Source organism: Brassica rapa, chromosome A08, assembly GCF_000309985.2.
Source record: "Brassica rapa cultivar Chiifu-401-42 chromosome A08, CAAS_Brap_v3.01, whole genome shotgun sequence".
In the NCBI taxonomy this organism is placed as follows: Eukaryota; Viridiplantae; Streptophyta; class Magnoliopsida; order Brassicales; family Brassicaceae; genus Brassica; species Brassica rapa.
Genome location: NC_024802.2, coordinates 1,909,422 through 1,929,629, shown reverse-complemented (window position 1 = coordinate 1,929,629; position 20,208 = coordinate 1,909,422). Strand labels below are relative to the sequence as shown.

Genomic DNA, 20,208 nt, shown 5'->3' with positions numbered 1-20,208 from the left:
CCTTGGACTGCAAAGTTTATCTCATGATTTACAATGCATACCTTTAGTTTTGCCACCTGGACTCCATCAAAATTGTGCCACTGCATTCGTAAGCTTCTTCGTTACCGCCTTTGGTACACGAAAACAAGACATTACATGGTTTGGCAAAGCCGTTACCACAATTTTTATAATCACTTCATTTTTCCTCTTGGTAAAAAACTTGAAAGTACATCCATTAACCCTATTGTTTAGATGATCTTGAATAAACCCAAAAACTTGTGGTTTTGATCCTTCCAAATTTTCAGGGATTTCCAAATATGATCTTATTTCGCCTAAATTATTTATCTCTAAAATGTCATGTAATTCTTGTCTAATGGGTTTTTCAATCTTGTGACCGAATTGAATCAAAGATTTTTCAAAATTTATTAAGCTGAAAAATTGATTAAATTACCAAATTATTAATATTAATTCTCATGTCTGAGAGACAGACCAATACTCATTTTTGTGCTTCTGTGTGTTCCTTTCACGCCAGATGCTGTGAATTGTTGCTTGGAAAACCAAACGCAAGAGGGAAGGTCTAGCTTTGGAACACTGTTGGAGAGAAGGAAAGAGGCTGTGTCAGTACAGTCCGGAGTATCCCTCGTGTCAAGAAGGTACCCCACCAGCTCAGTCCACAGTGTGTACGAGAATGGACATGCGAAGATGAGATGGTCGCTTATCTCATTTGGCTCACCGCAGAGACGATAAGATTGGACAATGCCCCAGCTTCGAGTGCAATCACCAGTGGACAGCTTATCTTTGAAAGGTAGCCAAGTAAAGAACGAGAAGCGTGGAACTGCATGCGTAAACCATATAAGCTTGCTCCAAGGTACACGATGATGGTGCTCATGTGTCAGATTCCATGTATTGGTGGCAGAGAAAGTTGGTCAAAAGTCTTCGTCGCCATGACGCCATAGAGGAAAGTCTGCTTCAGCTTCATCTACCGGGGACGGAACAGAGTGGATTCGATCTATCATCGCCCGTAGGTGATATCCTCAAGTCTGACGAATGTTCCACCTTCCAGACGATGCTGCCTCCACAAATGTGGCATAACGGCGGATCCCTAGAACTTATGTACCAGATGGACCTGCAATATCAAGTAATTTTCCCATATTTAGCCAATCATTAAACCAAAAAAAGAGTTGATTTACCATTACCAATCCTTGCTCGAAGGAACAGTGCTGCTATATCACAAAGCTTTAACAGCTTACGCTATCTAGGAGCCAGCATACTTGTCGGCTGCATCCCAGAAACTATGTGTTTGCAATAGATAGGCTTGTGTCTAAGGTACCCATAAAGAATCATAAGGCGCCATATCAGAGTTAAGGCAAACACTGGGGACAAGTCACTCAGTCAACGAACGCCAAGCCCCCCCCCCCCCCCCCCCCCCCTCTGATTTTGGCTTGCAAATCTCCTGCCATACAACTTTTGCCTTTGTGTGAATGTTTGGTGAGCCAGACCAGAAGAAAACACTGCACATGCTCTCAATGGTATCTGAGTGCAGACCGCAATATCTACAACTCCTTTACGGGCTCCGTAGCAAGACATAATATATTATGTTAAAGACAGTCCTTCGCGTAAATTGCTTTGAATAGGTAAATCAATCATTTGTCTTTGGGGATCCGACATTAATCATCTCATACCTACTAATTGATGTACTTGAGATTTATTTCCTCTAGTTCCTGAAAAAGATATCATATGGACTGGATTGAAAGGGTCCGTCATCCTAAAATTAGGATTCATTTCCTGTCGCAAATATTCACTTGTAGCATACCATATCTTAATAGATTGGCGTAATTTTTCTACCGCATGTACATTCCCATAATGATGGTGCAACCTTACTAGGCTCACTTAGAGGGAACTGACCGGAAGCAACTAACTGACCAGCAATAAGCAATCCTACTTGCACCTTAACAGGCTTTGCTCCTCTGGTTGTAAGAAAATGTATTGCATTGCCCTTCTCAATCCGGCAGAGAGCTCATCCCTGTCTCACTCACCTGGAACCCAACTCCCCTGACCGATTTTGATTAAGACCGAAAACCTATCTAAAATGAAGCCTAGTTTAAGCTGTCAAACAAATGATAGAATTGAAATTATAGAAAATATCCCGGGAAGAAATATAGATAGAGTTTTGCTCAATAAAGGGAAGATTCGTATAAAGGGATAAGTTGTTTTGCTAAGACTGCAATCTTTCTAAAGAAACAAGCGAGAAACTTGACTTTGAGAAAAAAAAGGGTGATTGTTGCCAGTAAGTAAGCTTGTTTTATATCAATAAAGGCGAAAGTTTTTTGAATATTATAAAGACGCGTTAGCACTTTCGTTTTTAATATGTTTAGGCTTAACTAAGGAGTGCGAAAGGGCTTGTTTGTTAATTAGGGTGCACTGGTTTAGAACCCTATATACAAACCAAAACTGTGGAAGACTATAAATATACATTCCCAGTTGAGGTGTGATATCATTGCATCGCGATGCCTCAGGACACGATCTAATAAATCGTTGTATCGATTAGTTTGATCATAGTCTCTTACCATAAAAATGGCTGCATGCGCGCAGCAGAACCAACTATGAGAAATCCACCAATCCACATGTGATGTGTGAACAATGATAGTTGTGTAGCATAATCAGTAGCTAGATATGGATAAGGGGGCATGGTATACATATGGTGAGTTACAACAATAGTTAAAGAGCCTAACATAGCCATGTTAAGAGATATAATATATATACATACTTGGAATTTAAAATAATTTCAAAAGTAAATTTTCAATTTTAAAATAAAATTTTGAAAAAATATTGAAAACATTAAGAAAAATCAAATTCAAAGACATGTAATTCAAAAACTATCTGTAAACTTCTTTTACTCTTTTTACTATTTATTTAAATTATTTATTTATCTTTATATATCTATATAAGGGTCTTTTACCTACTTAGTGAAACCTTATACTTTAGATATTTGTAAAAATATTCCTCCAATAAAGGTAAATATGAAAATAGTACAAAAATGAGGTAAAAACATAATTTCTCCATTCCAGTTTTAATAAACTGCATAGGTGGAAGCACCTGGAATACCCTCACTAACTTCTTACAGTTTGATTATTTGTTTTTAGCCCAAACGTTTACGACGAGACAAGAGCTCCAATAAATTGAATCGTTGAGAGATTTTAGTAAATACTGAATCAGGGTTCTTCAATTTATCAAGTTGCATACTTGCATGTGTTTTCTATTTTACATGGGAGACAATTAGATGATGCATAAAGACAACACTAAGTGCATTGAAACTCCATGGGTGTTTGAATTATCAATTATCTAGTGATTCAGCCATCCGCTCTGATCATTTTCACTACTCACAAATTTGGAACATCTTGCAGTAGGCCCATCGGATTCGGTTCGGCTGATCCGGACTTTCAGATTTTTGGTACTATACTCATAAATCTCATCTGTGGTCTACTATTTTTTGCGCCAGATTATGTTCGGGTCGAAATATAACCAATGTCTGAAATCAGCCAAAACTATTTTAAAAACATTAAAAACAAAATAAAATACTCAAAATATATAAATTATTCTCCAACTGCCTAAACTAACTAAAACGTATTTAAAAAACAAATACAATAAACTATAAAAACATTTACAATTTTAAAATACTCATAAGTATCTAAATTACCTTGAAACCGTCTAACAAATATAAAACATTAATATATTGAACTAATTTTGGATATATTCAGATCATAATTCAGATTTCGTTTTTAATTGTACTTCCCGAAGAATATTGTAGTCGTTTATCTAATGATCTTCATGCCAGAAATATCAACCTCACTTGAAATTTGGAAATCGGCTAAAGTCGGGTAAGATAATATTTTCTAAAAATTGAAAATAAATGAGAGGAGTAAAATAACACAAAATGATATGATTTGGCACTTAAATTAGACATTATACCCTGGTTTGGCTATTTTGTTAAAAAATGTGGTAATGATCAAATAAGAGCATGTCGTAATTTTTACCAAAACAAAAAGAGAGCATGTCGTAGATGATGAGATGTTATGCTTGGGAAAAGTAAATAAAACAAAGTACAAGATATAAGTACAAAGCACGTCATATAAATGCTTTTATTTATTTATGATTTGGCCAAGAGTTAAGGTCCAATTATTACAACATTATTAACAACACACAGCACATAAGCTTTTATAATTTGAAGAAAATAATTTATATTGTCCAGTACTTAATGGATTAAAGGTTGGATACATATGGGGTTGATTTTTGTCTATCAATTCCCCTTATTTTGCGACGAACCTAGAATACCATTTCCCAGAATCTTTTTCTCTTCGATCCGCAGGATTAGTGAAATTGACCCAATTCATACCAAACTGGAGAGTGTAACCAATTCCAAATTCATAATTGTCCATCAATGACCAAGCAAAATAATCTGCTACGTTGCAACCATACCTGTAATATATTTGAATAATTTTAGCGTATCAAGATATATATAGTATGTATATATATGTGATAAAGTAGGAATAATTGTAACTCACTCGATGGAGCATTTGAGACATGAAAGATGGCTGCAATGATTTTGAATTCGTCCGTTATCGGCAAGAGCATTTGCTACCGTTAAGTTTCCATAATCAGCAACTCCTGAAATTTTAACACAAACATCTTTTGCAAACCGACAATGGAATAGAACATGACCAATGTCTTCCTGAGCAACTCCACACGAAGAACAAGTAGTATCTAACTGAATGCCCCGAGACCTCAATCTTTCCTTTACCGCCAGAGCTCCAGATAACGTACGCCACAAGAAATGTTTAAGCTTAGGGGACGTATTGGTCTTCCACAGGTCTGTCCATAATTTATTTTCTAGTGGCGACGTGTTAGATGTGGGTTGAGTCGTCTCCTCCTCTAGCGCCTCCAGCAAGGCATATCCACTTTTTGAGGTATACTCCCCGTTTCTAGTCATACCCCAAATCATCTTATCTTGGCGATCAAGTTGAGGCTTAATTTTCAGGATGGTCTCAGCATCTCTTAGACTGAAGGTGCTATAGACCAGTTCCCGATTCCAAGCCCCTGTTTGTTGGCTCAAAAGATCAGAAACCTTCAAAGAAATATCAACCTCTGATCCTGGTCTATAATCTGGGGTTCTTGGTTTTGTATCGACAATCCATTTATCTCACCAGACTAAAGTATCCGCACCATCACCCTTTGATTTCAGTAGACCTTGTTGTAAGAGCTCACGCCCGTGAAGAATGCTCCGCCAGGCAAAGGATGGTCGAGCTCCTACCCTTGCCTCCATGAACGACCTATTACTGAAATAGCGTTGCTTGAGAACCTGAGCCAACAGAGAGTTCGGGTTGTTCATGACACGCCAGGCTTGTTTGGCCAGCAGTGATTGATTGAACTTTTCCAGGTCTTTAAAACCGAGACCCCCTTGGTCTTTTGACTTGCACATTTTTTCAGTAAATTTTAAACACAGATTATATAATAAGAACACGTAGGATTCTTATGGTTAAGAACACGATTAACTATTATTATAACATCTACGAGCATGATATTCTCGTTTTATAGTAAATAAATATCTAAACCAAATTTATTGCTTGTATTATGTTGAAGTTAGTTTTGTTTTAAAAGTAAGTTTCAATAGGAATTAGTGAATTCAAATGTAAGCTTATTTTTGATTATTTTGAAAGAAAATTTCAAAATTTTGCACCATATATTTTAATCATCGATCAAGGGTATACATTTGCAATAGGAAAAAAAATATGATCAGGTTATTTAATCATCTATAAACTATTGTTTTTGCATATACATAGCAGTCAAATGATTTATAATTGAGTAAATTATTGATTTGATATGAGCTAATAATAGAATTGTATTCAAAATAGGTTTAAATCTGAATATCACGTATAATTATTTTTCATTAAATTTTAGATAATTTTACTTATTATTTATACTTATGTGCTATAAGAATAATTTGCACAATATATGTTATAATAAATTCTCATATGATATACCACATATAATATATATGTATTAGTTTGAATAGGTGAAATGAAAGTTCATTAATTTGGTAGGCTGAAATCTATAAAAACATTTATATATACACATATATATAAATGAAAGTTTTAATCAATTAGACTGTTTCATAGAAGGATGTCGTCTTCTCTTTGAAAATGTTTCTTCACAAATGCTTGAGGTTTTTAGCCATAAGCATGAACAATTTTTGTATACACATGGCTGGGAAGACACATAATGATCATTTTTTTTGAACTTAGACACATAATGATCTTCATGCCAGAAATATCAACCTCATTTGAAATTCTTATTGACTAACTCCCGCGATATTTAGGACTCCCAATTACAATAAGAAGCATGAATAAAATTACAAGCCGTTAGTATTTCGGGACGGATGCAACTTATACAATCAATTAATTTTACTAGCATGACAAACTTTTGGCACACTGTTTTAACCTCCATATTTCATGTCTGGAAATAATGGAGAAGCTATGCGTGACGTCGTTTCTGTGGTCGGGTAAAATAATATTTTCTAAAAATTGAAAATAAACGAGAGGAGTAAAATAACACAAAATAATATGATTTGGCACTTAAATTAGACATTATATCCTTGGTTTGGATATTTTATTAAAAAATGTGGTAATGATTAAATAAGAACGTGTCGTAATTTTTACCAAAACAAAAAGAGAGCATGTCGTAGATGATGAGATGTTATGCTTGGGAAAGGTAAATAAAACAAAGTACAAGCTATAAGTACAAAGCACGTCATATAAATGTTTTTATTTATTTATGATTTGGCCAAGAGTTAAGGTCCAATTATTACAACATTATTAACAATACACAGCACATAAGCTTTTATAAGTTGAAGAAAATAATTTATATTGTCCAGTACTTAATGGATTAAAGGTTGGATACATATGGGGTTGATATTTGTCTATCAATTCCCCTTATTTTGCGACGAACCTAGAATACCATTTCCCAGAATCTTTTTCTCTTCGATCAGCAGGATTAGTGAAATTGACCCAATTCATACCAAACCGGAGAGTGTAACCATTTCCAAATTCATAATTGTCCATCAATGACCAAGCAAAATAACCTGCTACATTGCAACCATCCCTGTAATATGTTTAAATAATTTTAGCGTATCAAGATATATATAGTATGTATATATATGATAAAGAAGGAATAATTGTAACTCACTCGATGGAGCATTTGAGACATGAAAGATGGCTGCAATGATTTTGAATTCTTCCGTTATCGGCAAGAGCATTTGCTACCGTTAAGTTTCCATAATCAGCAACTCCTGAAATTTTAACACAAAGATTATATAATAAGAACACGTACGTAGGATTCTCATGGTTAAGCATGTTTATATTGGTATGTATGTAGATACCGTTTTCGGTGATGTAGGTAAGTGGGTTTTGGTAGTTGTCTTTGATATGATTTAGAATCTGACGGAACCCTGGAGGATAGTAGACAAAGCTTGGAGACTGGAGAAGAAAAAAGCAAAAAAGGAGAGACTCATTAGTTACTATATAAATGTGGTAATCTCTTAAAGTAGATACATATATATATAAACATGTTATTCCGAATTAAAAACGATACTAGCCTCAACACCGATAGGTACTCCATTGCGATAATCTGAAACACAATAAGAGAATAATGATTGATCTATGAACCGAAACATATGTATAAAACTAAATACGAAAAAGGTTTCACATACATCCAAGAGTAACTCGTGGATCGGTTAAGACGCTAGGGTGTGTCTGAGGAGGAGGAGATGCGTCGCTTGCATATTGTGTAACATAATAGTTCAGCCCTAGAAAATCAAGTGATCCCTTAACTAAATCTGATTCTTGCGGTGTGAATTTTGGCAATCTGTCTCCAACGAGTTCTCTCATTATCGTTGGATATTCTCCGTACACCAATGGATCCAAGAACCTTCATATATGCAAGAAGAAATTTTGTAACTTAGTGATGCAATATTTTTAAAAGTCTATATGATCGTGACAGAGGCTTTAAGTTGCTACATATGTGTGCGTCTTGAGAGTCAATTCATTGAGAATATATATACGTACCATCCAACGAAGAATTGGAATGCTCGTCTTGCAGCAGCCTGGTCGAGATCGCTAGTTTCGTTTAGCGGGGCAAACCATCTCCCGATCAAGGTCGTTCCTATCTTACCACCTTGAAATTTCTGCATAATATTTTTAAGATTATAGAATAAGAATATACCACACAAAAAAAATTGAACTAATCAAGGAAAATAAAAAGAGATTCATAATAGATTTATTTTAGATGAACCTGATATCTTTTTCGGTATAAAGATACAGCTTCTGCATGGGCTAGAAGTTGGTGATGCGTGACTATATAAGGTTCGGTTCCAGAATCACCTCCAAATTCACAGCCAGTGCACCTTCCCGGTGGATATGATCCATCTCCATAACCTTTGGATGAGAGAGAGTAAGGCTGGTTTAGAGTGATCCAAAACTTGACTCTGTCTCCGAATCTTTGGAATAGAAGCTCCGCATAGTTCTTGAAGTCCTCTCTGTCCATGTATCATACATATTAAATTATAGATAGATCTGATCATGCAATGTACATATATATAGAACCTAATTAAGTGAAAGAAAGACAAGTTTGGAAGAAGAAAAACTAGTTATTGCACTTACACTATACGCGGGCTTAAGAAGCCTCCGTACTCGTCTTCTAGAGTTTGGGGAACATCCCAATGAAATATAGTCACAAATGGCTCTATGCCTGTAATCACGTACGAAAGTTAGTTAAACGTCCATATATACCACAGATATAATCAAATGATTGAGTAGTATTTATATTTTCAATTTACCATTAGCTTTTAACTCGTTAATGAGATTGTTGTAGTATGCTATCCCGTTCTCGTCCACTCCTCCAGTCAGTCTTCCCTCTAAAATTTATAATCACAAATTTCACGAGTCAAATATATATAGAACGTAAAACTCTTAATTTTGCCAATTATATAAATTCATGACTGAAAAAGCGACGTATGTTTGTGTTTCTGTATTTACTTGGTAAGACCCTTGACCAGGCTATGGAGAGTCGGTATGCTTGAACTTTCAATCTTTTCAGTAATTTGACATCCTCCTGTTCAAATTATATATGATTTTTCCAGAGTTAAATAATATTTCCAAATTGGAACAACTGTCTCCTATATGTATACACAGATATATAGCCTCTCACCTTGTAAAGATCATACGAATCACAAGCAACGTCTCCGGAGCTGCGATCTGGAACCCTTTCTGTACCATAACAAACAGAAAAATGTGAGCATGTCCAGTCTTTCTAATATTTATATATACACTCTCCCATATGTCCAAATGAATGTTGATCAATAGGGTAATTAATTGGTTTATAACCTGGATATCTATGAGTGTAGTAGTCCCATCCATTAAGGGCTCTATGTGCAGCACCCTCAATCTGGTTGAACAAATAAAAAGCGATTGTATTGGAAATTTTTTTTCTTTTTGAAAATATTCTTTTATCTACAAAAATAAGAAAACAGTATGCCCAAGAACGGTCATGAGGAAGATATATAAATTTATACCTGGTACGCGGAAGTAGCTGCACCGAAAGTAAAGTTCTTTGGAAATCCAGTTCGGTTGAAGGTAAGAGAATTATCGCAGTTGAAGGGTTCTTTAGCCTTGCATTCTGGATTGCAGGCATTTTGGCAATTTGAAACGACAAAGAGAATGACAAGGATGGCTAGAGAGTAGTGAGCTTTTGGAACTGCCATGGTTGAGAGACTTTGTAGTTTGTGTAATGGCTAATTTGATTATGACTGGATGATGAACTTGGAGGGGTTTATATAGAAGGGTTTGAGTGCATGGGACTTGCATGGGGTTCAAGTAAACTTGTTACGTAAATATATATGACTTCAATTTGATCTTGCATGCATGTCTCCACCTCACGCTGTCTTGTTTTCTAATAAAAATAATAACATATCCCTAATAAACAAATAGATAACTAATGGAGTTCTACGGCATGCTCATCATATTTCCCTTATGTGTATAATACGCATACAGAGCTCCACAAGATACGTACCTGTAGATATATGCTTCAGAATATATGTTTCTTAGCTATAGTTAATATTGTAATTTTTTAATCGGATCTAAGACTACGTATCATCTATTGTGCAATTCGATTTACAAGATTTCTTAACGAAGTTCTGATTCAGGTTACGTTAGTGTAATGTATACTACTCATAATTAATGCCCCAATCTTTGTTTCCTAAGCAAAATATGATTTGTCGAATACAAAACTTCAAACCCTATTCTAAGGGACTGTATTAGTATAATTAACGTTTAACTATTATTATAACATCTACGAACATAATATTCTGGTTTTATTGTAAATAAATACCTAAATCAAGTTTATTGCTCGTAAGTTAGTTTTGTTTTAAAGTAAGTTTCAATAGGAATAAGTTAATTCAAATGTAAACTTAATTTTGATTATTTTGAAAGTAAATTTCAAAATTTTGCACCATCTATTTTAATCATCGATCAAGGTATACAATTACATTAGGAAAAAAATTGTTCAGGTTTATATTTAATCGTCTTTTTTTTTGGAACACAATATTTAATAACTATTGTTTTTGCATATACATAGCAGTCGAATGATAAATAATTGAGTAAATTATTGATTTGATATAAGCTAAAATCAATAGTGTATTCAAAATAGCTTTAAAACTTAATATCACGTATAAATAGGTTGAATAAATTTTAGATAATTTTACTTATTATTTAAACTAATGTGCTATAAGAATAATTTGCACAATATATGTTATAATAAATTCTCATATGATATACCACATATAATATATATGTATTAGTTTGAATAGGTGAAATGAAAGTTCATTAATTTGGTCGGCTGAAATCTATAAAAAAACATTTATATATACACATATATATATAAATGAAAGTTTTAAACAATTAGACTGCCTCATAGAAGGATGCCGTCTTCTCTTTGAAAATGTTTCTTCACAAGTGTTTGGGGTTAATTTAGCCATAAGCATGAATAAAATATTTTATACACATGGCTGGGAAGACACATAATGATCTTCATGCCAGAAATAGCAACCTCACTTGAAATTCTTATTGACTAACTCCCGCTCAGATATTTAGGACTCCCAATTGCAATAAGAAGCATGAAGAAACTTACTAGTCGCTAGTATTTCAGGACGGATGCATCTTATACAATCAATTATTATTAGCATGACAAAATTTTGGTACACTGTTTCACCTCCATATTTCATGTCTGGAAATAATAGAGAAGCTATGTGTGGCGTTTCTGTGGTCGGGTAAAATAACATTTTCTAGAAATTGAAAATAAACGAGAGGAGTAAAATAACACAAAATGATATGATTTGGCACTTAAATTAGACAGCATATCCTTGGTTTGGCTATTTTGTTAAAAAAAAGTGGTAATGATCAAATAAGAGCATCTCGTAGTTTTTACCAAAACAAAAAAAGAGAGCATGCATGTCCTAGATGATGAGATGTTATGCTTGGGAAAGGTAAATAAAACAAAGTACAAGCTATAAGTACAACGCACGTCATATAAATGTTTTTATATATTTATGATTTGGCCAAGAGTTAAGGTCCAATTATTACAACATTATTAACAACACACAGCACATAAGCTTTTATAAGTTGAAGAACATAATTTATATTGTCCAGTACTTAGTGGATTAAAGGTTGGATACATATGGGGTTGATTTTTGTCTATCAATTCCCCTTATTTTGCGACGAACCTAGAATACCATTTCCCAGAATCTTTTTCTCTTCGATCAGCAGGATTAGTGAAATTGACCCAATTCATACCAAACCGGAGAGTGTAACCATTTCCAAATTCATAATTGTCCATCAATGACCAAGCAAAATAACCTGCTACGTTGCAACCATCCCTGTAATATATTTAAATAATGTTAACGTATCAAGATATATGTAGTATGTATATATATGATAAAGTAGGAATAATTGTAACTCACTCGATGGAGCATTTGAGACATGAAAGATGGCTGCAATGATTTTGAATTCGTCCGTTATCGGCAAGAGCATTTGATACCGTTAAGTTTCCATAATCAGCAACTCCTGAAATTTTAACACAAAGATTATATAATAAGAACACGTACGTAGGATTCTCATGGTTAAGCATGTTTATATTGGTATGTATGTAGATACCGTTTTCGGTGATGTAGGTAAGTGGGTTTTGGTAGTTGTCTTTGATATGATTTAGAATCTGACGAAACCCTGGAGGATAGTAGACAAAGCTTGGAGACTGGAGAAGAAAAAAGCAAAAAAGGAGAGACTCATTAGTTACTATATAAATGTGGCAATCTCTTAAAGTAGATACATATATATAAACATGTTATTCCGAATTAAAAATGATACTAGCCTCAACACCGATAGGTACTCCATTGCGATAATCTGAAACACAATAAGAGAATAATGATTGATCTATGAACCGAAACATATGTATAAAACTAAATACGAAAAAGGTTTCACATACATCCAAGAGTAACTCGTGGATCGGTTAAGACGCTAGGGTGTGTCTGAGGAGGAGGAGATGCGTCGCTTGCATATTGTGTAACATAATAGTTCAGCCCTAGAAAATCAAGTGATCCCTTAACTAAATCTGATTCTTGCGGTGTGAATTTTGGCAATCTGTCTCCAACGAGTTCTCTCATTATCGTTGGATATTCTCCGTACACCAATGGATCCAAGAACCTTCATATATGCAAGAAGAAATTTTGTAACTTAGTGATGCAATATTTTTAAAAGTCTATATGATCGTGACAGAGGCTTTAAGTTGCTACATATGTGTGCGTCTTGAGAGTCAATTCATTGAGAATATATATACGTACCATCCAACGAAGAATTGGAATGCTCGTCTTGCAGCAGCCTGGTCGAGATCGCTAGTTTCGTTTAGCGGGGCAAACCATCTCCCGATCAAGGTCGTTCCTATCTTACCACCTTGAAATTTCTGCATAATATTTTTAAGATTATAGAATAAGAATATACCACACAAAAAAAATTGAACTAATCAAGGAAAATAAAAAGAGATTCATAATAGATTTATTTTAGATGAACCTGATATCTTTTTCGGTATAAAGATACAGCTTCTGCATGGGCTAGAAGTTGGTGATGCGTGACTATATAAGGTTCGGTTCCAGAATCACCTCCAAATTCACAGCCAGTGCACCTTCCCGGTGGATATGATCCATCTCCATAACCTTTGGATGAGAGAGAGTAAGGCTGGTTTAGAGTGATCCAAAACTTGACTCTGTCTCCGAATCTTTGGAATAGAAGCTCCGCATAGTTCTTGAAGTCCTCTCTGTCCATGTATCATACATATTAAATTATAGATAGATCTGATCATGCAATGTACATATATATAGAACCTAATTAAGTGAAAGAAAGACAAGTTTGGAAGAAGAAAAACTAGTTATTGCACTTACACTATACGCGGGCTTAAGAAGCCTCCGTACTCGTCTTCTAGAGTTTGGGGAACATCCCAATGAAATATAGTCACAAATGGCTCTATGCCTGTAATCACGTACGAAAGTTAGTTAAACGTCCATATATACCACAGATATAATCAAATGATTGAGTAGTATTTATATTTTCAATTTACCATTAGCTTTTAACTCGTTAATGAGATTGTTGTAGTATGCTATCCCGTTCTCGTCCACTCCTTCAGTCAGTCTTCCCTCTAAAATTTATAATCACAAATTTCACGAGTCAAATATATATAGAACGTAAAACTCTTAATTTTGCCAATTATATAAATTCATGACTGAAAAAGCGACGTATGTTTGTGTTTCTGTATTTACTTGGTAAGACCCTTGACCAGGCTATGGAGAGTCGGTATGCTTGAACTTTCAATCTTTTCAGTAATTTGACATCCTCCTGTTCAAATTATATATGAATTTTTCCAGAGTTAAATAATATTTCCAAATTGGAACAACTGTCTCCTATATGTATACACAGATATATAGCCTCTCACCTTGTAAAGATCATACGAATCACAAGCAACGTCTCCGGAGCTGCGATCTGGAACCCTTTCTGTACCATAACAAACAGAAAAATGTGAGCATGTCCAGTCTTTCTAATATTTATATATACACTCTCCCATATGTCCAAATGAATGTTGATCAATAGGGTAATTAATTGGTTTATAACCTGGATATCTATGAGTGTAGTAGTCCCATCCATTAAGGGCTCTATGTGCAGCACCCTCAATCTGGTTGAACAAATAAAAAGCGATTGTATTGGAAATTTTTTTTTCTTTTTGAAAATATTCTTTTATCTACAAAAATAAGAAAACAGTATGCCCAAGAACGGTCATGAGGAAGATATATAAATTTATACCTGGTACGCGGAAGTAGCTGCACCGAAAGTAAAGTTCTTTGGAAATCCAGTTCGGTTGAAGGTAAGAGAATTATCGCAGTTGAAGGGTTCTTTAGCCTTGCATTCTGGATTGCAGGCATTTTGGCAATTTGAAACGACAAAGAGAATGACAAGGATGGCTAGAGAGTAGTGAGCTTTTGGAACTGCCATGGTTGAGAGACTTTGTAGTTTGTGTAATGGCTAATTTGATTATGACTGGATGATGAACTTGGAGGGGTTTATATAGAAGGGTTTGAGTGCATGGGACTTGCATGGGGTTCAAGTAAACTTGTTACGTAAATATATATGACTTCAATTTGATCTTGCATGCATGTCTCCACCTCACGCTGTCTTGTTTTCTAATAAAAATAATAACATATCCCTAATAAACAAATAGATAACTAATGGAGTTCTACGGCATGCTCATCATATTTCCCTTATGTGTATAATACGCATACAGAGCTCCACAAGATATGTACCTGTAGATATATGCTTCAGAATATATGTTTCTTAGCTATAGTTAATATTGTAATTTTTTAATCGGATCTAAGACTACGTATCATCTATTGTGCAATTCGATTTACAAGATTTCTTAACGAAGTTCTGATTCAGGTTACGTTAGTGTAATGTATACTACTCATAATTAATGCCCCAATCTTTGTTTCCTAAGCAAAATATGATTTGTCGAATACAAAACTTCAAACCCTATTCTAAGGGACTGTATTAGTATAATTAACGTTTAACTATTATTATAACATCTACGAACATGATATTCTGGTTTTATAGTAAATAAATACCTAAATCAAGTTTATTGCTCGTATTATGTTGAAGTTAGTTTTGTTTTAAAGTAAGTTTCAATAGGAATAAGTTAATTCAAATGTAAACTTAATTTTGATTATTTTGAAAGTAAATTTCAAAATTTTGCACCATCTATTTTAATCATCGATCAAGGTATACAATTACATTAGGAAAAAAATTGTTCAGGTTTATATTTAATCGTCTTTTTTTTGGAACACAATATTTAATAACTATTGTTTTTGCATATACATAGCAGTCGAATGATAAATAATTGAGTAAATTATTGATTTGATATAAGCTAAAATCAATAGTGTATTCAAAATAGCTTTAAAACTTAATATCACGTATAAATAGGTTGAATAAATTTTAGATAATTTTACTTATTATTTAAACTAATGTGCTATAAGAATAATTTGCACAATATATGTTATAATAAATTCTCATATGATATACCACATATAATATATATGTATTAGTTTGAATAGGTGAAATGAAAGTTCATTAATTTGGTCGGCTGAAATCTATAAAAAAACATTTATATATACACATATATATATAAATGAAAGTTTTAAACAATTAGACTGCCTCATAGAAGGATGCCGTCTTCTCTTTGAAAATGTTTCTTCACAAGTGTTTGGGGTTAATTTAGCCATAAGCATGAATAAAATATTTTATACACATGGCTGGGAAGACACATAATGATCTTCATGCCAGAAATAGCAACCTCACTTGAAATTCTTATTGACTAACTCCCGCTCAGATATTTAGGACTCCCAATTGCAATAAGAAGCATGAAGAAACTTACTAGTCGCTAGTATTTCAGGACGGATGCATCTTATACAATCAATTATTATTAGCATGACAAAATTTTGGTACACTGTTTCACCTCCATATTTCATGTCTGGAAATAATAGAGAAGCTATGTGTGGCGTTTCTGTGGTCGGGTAAAATAACATTTTCTAGAAATTGAAAATAAACGAGAGGAGTAAAATAACACAAAATGATATGATTTGGCACTTAAATTAGACAGCATATCCTTGGTTTGGCTATTTTGTTAAAAAAAAGTGGTAATGATCAAATAAGAGCATCTCGTAGTTTTTACCAAAACAAAAAAAGAGAGCATGCATGTCCTAGATGATGAGATGTTATGCTTGGGAAAGGTAAATAAAACAAAGTACAAGCTATAAGTACAACGCACGTCATATAAATGTTTTTATATATTTATGATTTGGCCAAGAGTTAAGGTCCAATTATTACAACATTATTAACAACACACAGCACATAAGCTTTTATAAGTTGAAGAACATAATTTATATTGTCCAGTACTTAGTGGATTAAAGGTTGGATACATATGGGGTTGATTTTTGTCTATCAATTCCCCTTATTTTGCGACGAACCTAGAATACCATTTCCCAGAATCTTTTTCTCTTCGATCAGCAGGATTAGTGAAATTGACCCAATTCATACCAAACCGGAGAGTGTAACCATTTCCAAATTCATAATTGTCCATCAATGACCAAGCAAAATAACCTGCTACGTTGCAACCATCCCTGTAATATATTTAAATAATGTTAACGTATCAAGATATATGTAGTATGTATATATATGATAAAGTAGGAATAATTGTAACTCACTCGATGGAGCATTTGAGACATGAAAGATGGCTGCAATGATTTTGAATTCGTCCGTTATCGGCAAGAGCATTTGATACCGTTAAGTTTCCATAATCAGCAACTCCTGAAATTTTAACACAAAGATTATATAATAAGAACACGTACGTAGGATTCTCATGGTTAAGCATGTTTATATTGGTATGTATGTAGATACCGTTTTCGGTGATGTAGGTAAGTGGGTTTTGGTAGTTGTCTTTGATATGATTTAGAATCTGACGAAACCCTGGAGGATAGTAGACAAAGCTTGGAGACTGGAGAAGAAAAAAGCAAAAAAGGAGAGACTCATTAGTTACTATATAAATGTGGCAATCTCTTAAAGTAGATACATATATATAAACATGTTATTCCGAATTAAAAATGATACTAGCCTCAACACCGATAGGTACTCCATTGCGATAATCTGAAACACAATAAGAGAATAATGATTGATCTATGAACCGAAACATATGTATAAAACTAAATACGAAAAAGGTTTCACATACATCCAAGAGTAACTCGTGGATCGGTTAAGACGCTAGGGTGTGTCTGAGGAGGAGGAGATGCGTCGCTTGCATATTGTGTAACATAATAGTTCAGCCCTAGAAAATCAAGTGATCCCTTAACTAAATCTGATTCTTGCGGTGTGAATTTTGGCAATCTGTCTCCAACGAGTTCTCTCATTATCGTTGGATATTCTCCGTACACCAATGGATCCAAGAACCTTCATATATGCAAGAAGAAATTTTGTAACTTAGTGATGCAATATTTTTAAAAGTCTATATGATCGTGACAGAGGCTTTAAGTTGCTACATATGTGTGCGTCTTGAGAGTCAATTCATTGAGAATATATATACGTACCATCCAACGAAGAATTGGAATGCTCGTCTTGCAGCAGCCTGGTCGAGATCGCTAGTTTCGTTTAGCGGGGCAAACCATCTCCCGATCAAGGTCGTTCCTATCTTACCACCTTGAAATTTCTGCATAATATTTTTAAGATTATAGAATAAGAATATACCACACAAAAAAAATTGAACTAATCAAGGAAAATAAAAAGAGATTCATAATAGATTTATTTTAGATGAACCTGATATCTTTTTCGGTATAAAGATACAGCTTCTGCATGGGCTAGAAGTTGGTGATGCGTGACTATATAAGGTTCGGTTCCAGAATCACCTCCAAATTCACAGCCAGTGCACCTTCCCGGTGGATATGATCCATCTCCATAACCTTTGGATGAGAGAGAGTAAGGCTGGTTTAGAGTGATCCAAAACTTGACTCTGTCTCCGAATCTTTGGAATAGAAGCTCCGCATAGTTCTTGAAGTCCTCTCTGTCCATGTATCATACATATTAAATTATAGATAGATCTGATCATGCAATGTACATATATATAGAACCTAATTAAGTGAAAGAAAGACAAGTTTGGAAGAAGAAAAACTAGTTATTGCACTTACACTATACGCGGGCTTAAGAAGCCTCCGTACTCGTCTTCTAGAGTTTGGGGAACATCCCAATGAAATATAGTCACAAATGGCTCTATGCCTGTAATCACGTACGAAAGTTAGTTAAACGTCCATATATACCACAGATATAATCAAATGATTGAGTAGTATTTATATTTTCAATTTACCATTAGCTTTTAACTCGTTAATGAGATTGTTGTAGTATGCTATCCCGTTCTCGTCCACTCCTCCAGTCAGTCTTCCCTCTAAAATTTATAATCACAAATTTCACGAGTCAAATATATATAGAACGTAAAACTCTTAATTTTGCCAATTATATAAATTCATGACTGAAAAAGCGACGTATGTTTGTGTTTCTGTATTTACTTGGTAAGACCCTTGACCAGGCTATGGAGAGTCGGTATGCTTGAACTTTCAATCTTTTCAGTAATTTGACATCCTCCTGTTCAAATTATATATGAATTTTTCCAGAGTTAAATAATATTTCCAAATTGGAACAACTGTCTCCTATATGTATACACAGATATATAGCCTCTCACCTTGTAAAGATCATACGAATCACAAGCAACGTCTCCGGAGCTGCGATCTGGAACCCTTTCTGTACCATAACAAACAGAAAAATGTGAGCATGTCCAGTCTTTCTAATATTTATATATACACTCTCCCATATGTCCAAATGAATGTTGATCAATAGGGTAATTAATTGGTTTATAACCTGGATATCTATGAGTGTAGTAGTCCCATCCATTAAGGGCTCTATGTGCAGCACCCTCAATCTGGTTGAACAAATAAAAAGCGATTGTATTGGAAATTTTTTTCTTTTCGAAAATATTCTTTTATCTACAAAAATAAGAAAACAGTATGCCCAAGAACGGTCATGAGGAAGATATATAAATTTATACCTGGTACGCGGAAGTAGCTGCACCGAAAGTAAAGTTCTTTGGAAATCCAGTTCGGTTGAAGGTAAGAGAATTATCGCAGTTGAAGGGTTCTTTAGCCTTGCATTCTGGATTGCAGGCATTTTGGCAATTTGAAACGACAAAGAGAATGACAAGGATGGCTAGAGAGTAGTGAGCTTTTGGAACTGCCATGGTTGAGAGACTTTGTAGTTTGTGTAATGGCTAATTTGATTATGACTGGATGATGAACTTGGAGGGGTTTATATAGAAGGGTTTGAGTGCATGGGACTTGCATGGGGTTCAAGTAAACTTGTTACGTAAATATATATGACTTCAATTTGATCTTGCATGCATGTCTCCACCTCACGCTGTCTTGTTTTCTAATAAAAATAATAACATATCCCTAATAAACAAATAGATAACTAATGGAGTTCTACGGCATGCTCATCATATTTCCCTTATGTGTATAATACGCATACAGAGCTCCACAAGATACGTACCTGTAGATATATGCTTCAGAATATATGTTTCTTAGCTATAGTTAATATTGTAATTTTTTAATCGGATCTAAGACTACGTATCATCTATTGTGCAATTCGATTTACAAGATTTCTTAACGAAGTTCTGATTCAGGTTACGTTAGTGTAATGTATACTACTCATAATTAATGCCCCAATCTTTGTTTCCTAAGCAAAATATGATTTGTCGAATACAAAACTTCAAACCCTATTCTAAGGGACTGTATTAGTATAATTAACGTTTAACTATTATTATAACATCTACGAACATGATATTCTGGTTTTATAGTAAATAAATACCTAAATCAAGTTTATTGCTCGTATTATGTTGAAGTTAGTTTTGTTTTAAAGTAAGTTTCAATAGGAATAAGTTAATTCAAATGTAAACTTAATTTTGATTATTTTGAAAGTAAATTTCAAAATTTTGCACCATCTA

General features: G+C 34.2%; 4 protein-coding genes across 4 annotated transcripts; all 4 read right to left on the bottom strand.

Moving 5' to 3' along the window:
- Window positions 1-1,932: 1,932 nt before the first annotated feature.
- Window positions 1,933-9,790, bottom strand: LOC117127355 (myrosinase 4-like). The gene is made up of 8 exons (XM_033277477.1): window positions 9,602-9,790; window positions 9,414-9,474; window positions 9,238-9,296; window positions 9,066-9,141; window positions 8,867-8,944; window positions 8,691-8,778; window positions 8,323-8,566; window positions 1,933-8,215 (listed from the first exon to the last, which is right to left on the bottom strand). Exons 1-8 carry the CDS (start codon window positions 9,788-9,790, stop codon window positions 8,069-8,071), a joined length of 942 nt encoding a protein of 313 aa, XP_033133368.1. The 3' UTR covers window positions 1,933-8,068.
- On the bottom strand, window positions 5,955-14,615 carry LOC117127354 (myrosinase 4-like). Its single transcript, XM_033277476.1, has 13 exons — window positions 14,427-14,615; window positions 14,238-14,298; window positions 14,062-14,120; window positions 13,889-13,964; window positions 13,690-13,767; window positions 13,514-13,601; window positions 13,146-13,389; window positions 12,920-13,038; window positions 12,565-12,782; window positions 12,451-12,482; window positions 12,237-12,333; window positions 12,044-12,146; window positions 5,955-11,959 (listed from the first exon to the last, which is right to left on the bottom strand). Exons 1-13 carry the CDS (start codon window positions 14,613-14,615, stop codon window positions 11,791-11,793), a joined length of 1,533 nt encoding a protein of 510 aa, XP_033133367.1. The 3' UTR covers window positions 5,955-11,790.
- Window positions 5,955-19,446, bottom strand: LOC117125730 (myrosinase 4). Its single transcript, XM_033277475.1, has 13 exons — window positions 19,258-19,446; window positions 19,071-19,131; window positions 18,895-18,953; window positions 18,722-18,797; window positions 18,523-18,600; window positions 18,347-18,434; window positions 17,979-18,222; window positions 17,753-17,871; window positions 17,398-17,615; window positions 17,284-17,315; window positions 17,070-17,166; window positions 16,877-16,979; window positions 5,955-16,792 (listed from the first exon to the last, which is right to left on the bottom strand). Exons 1-13 carry the CDS (start codon window positions 19,444-19,446, stop codon window positions 16,624-16,626), a joined length of 1,533 nt encoding a protein of 510 aa, XP_033133366.1. The 3' UTR covers window positions 5,955-16,623.
- LOC117127356 (myrosinase 4-like) lies at window positions 6,966-7,919 on the bottom strand. The gene is made up of 5 exons (XM_033277478.1): window positions 7,742-7,919; window positions 7,628-7,659; window positions 7,412-7,508; window positions 7,219-7,321; window positions 6,966-7,134 (listed from the first exon to the last, which is right to left on the bottom strand). Exons 1-5 carry the CDS (start codon window positions 7,917-7,919, stop codon window positions 6,966-6,968), a joined length of 579 nt encoding a protein of 192 aa, XP_033133369.1.
- Window positions 19,447-20,208: the final 762 nt, after the last annotated feature.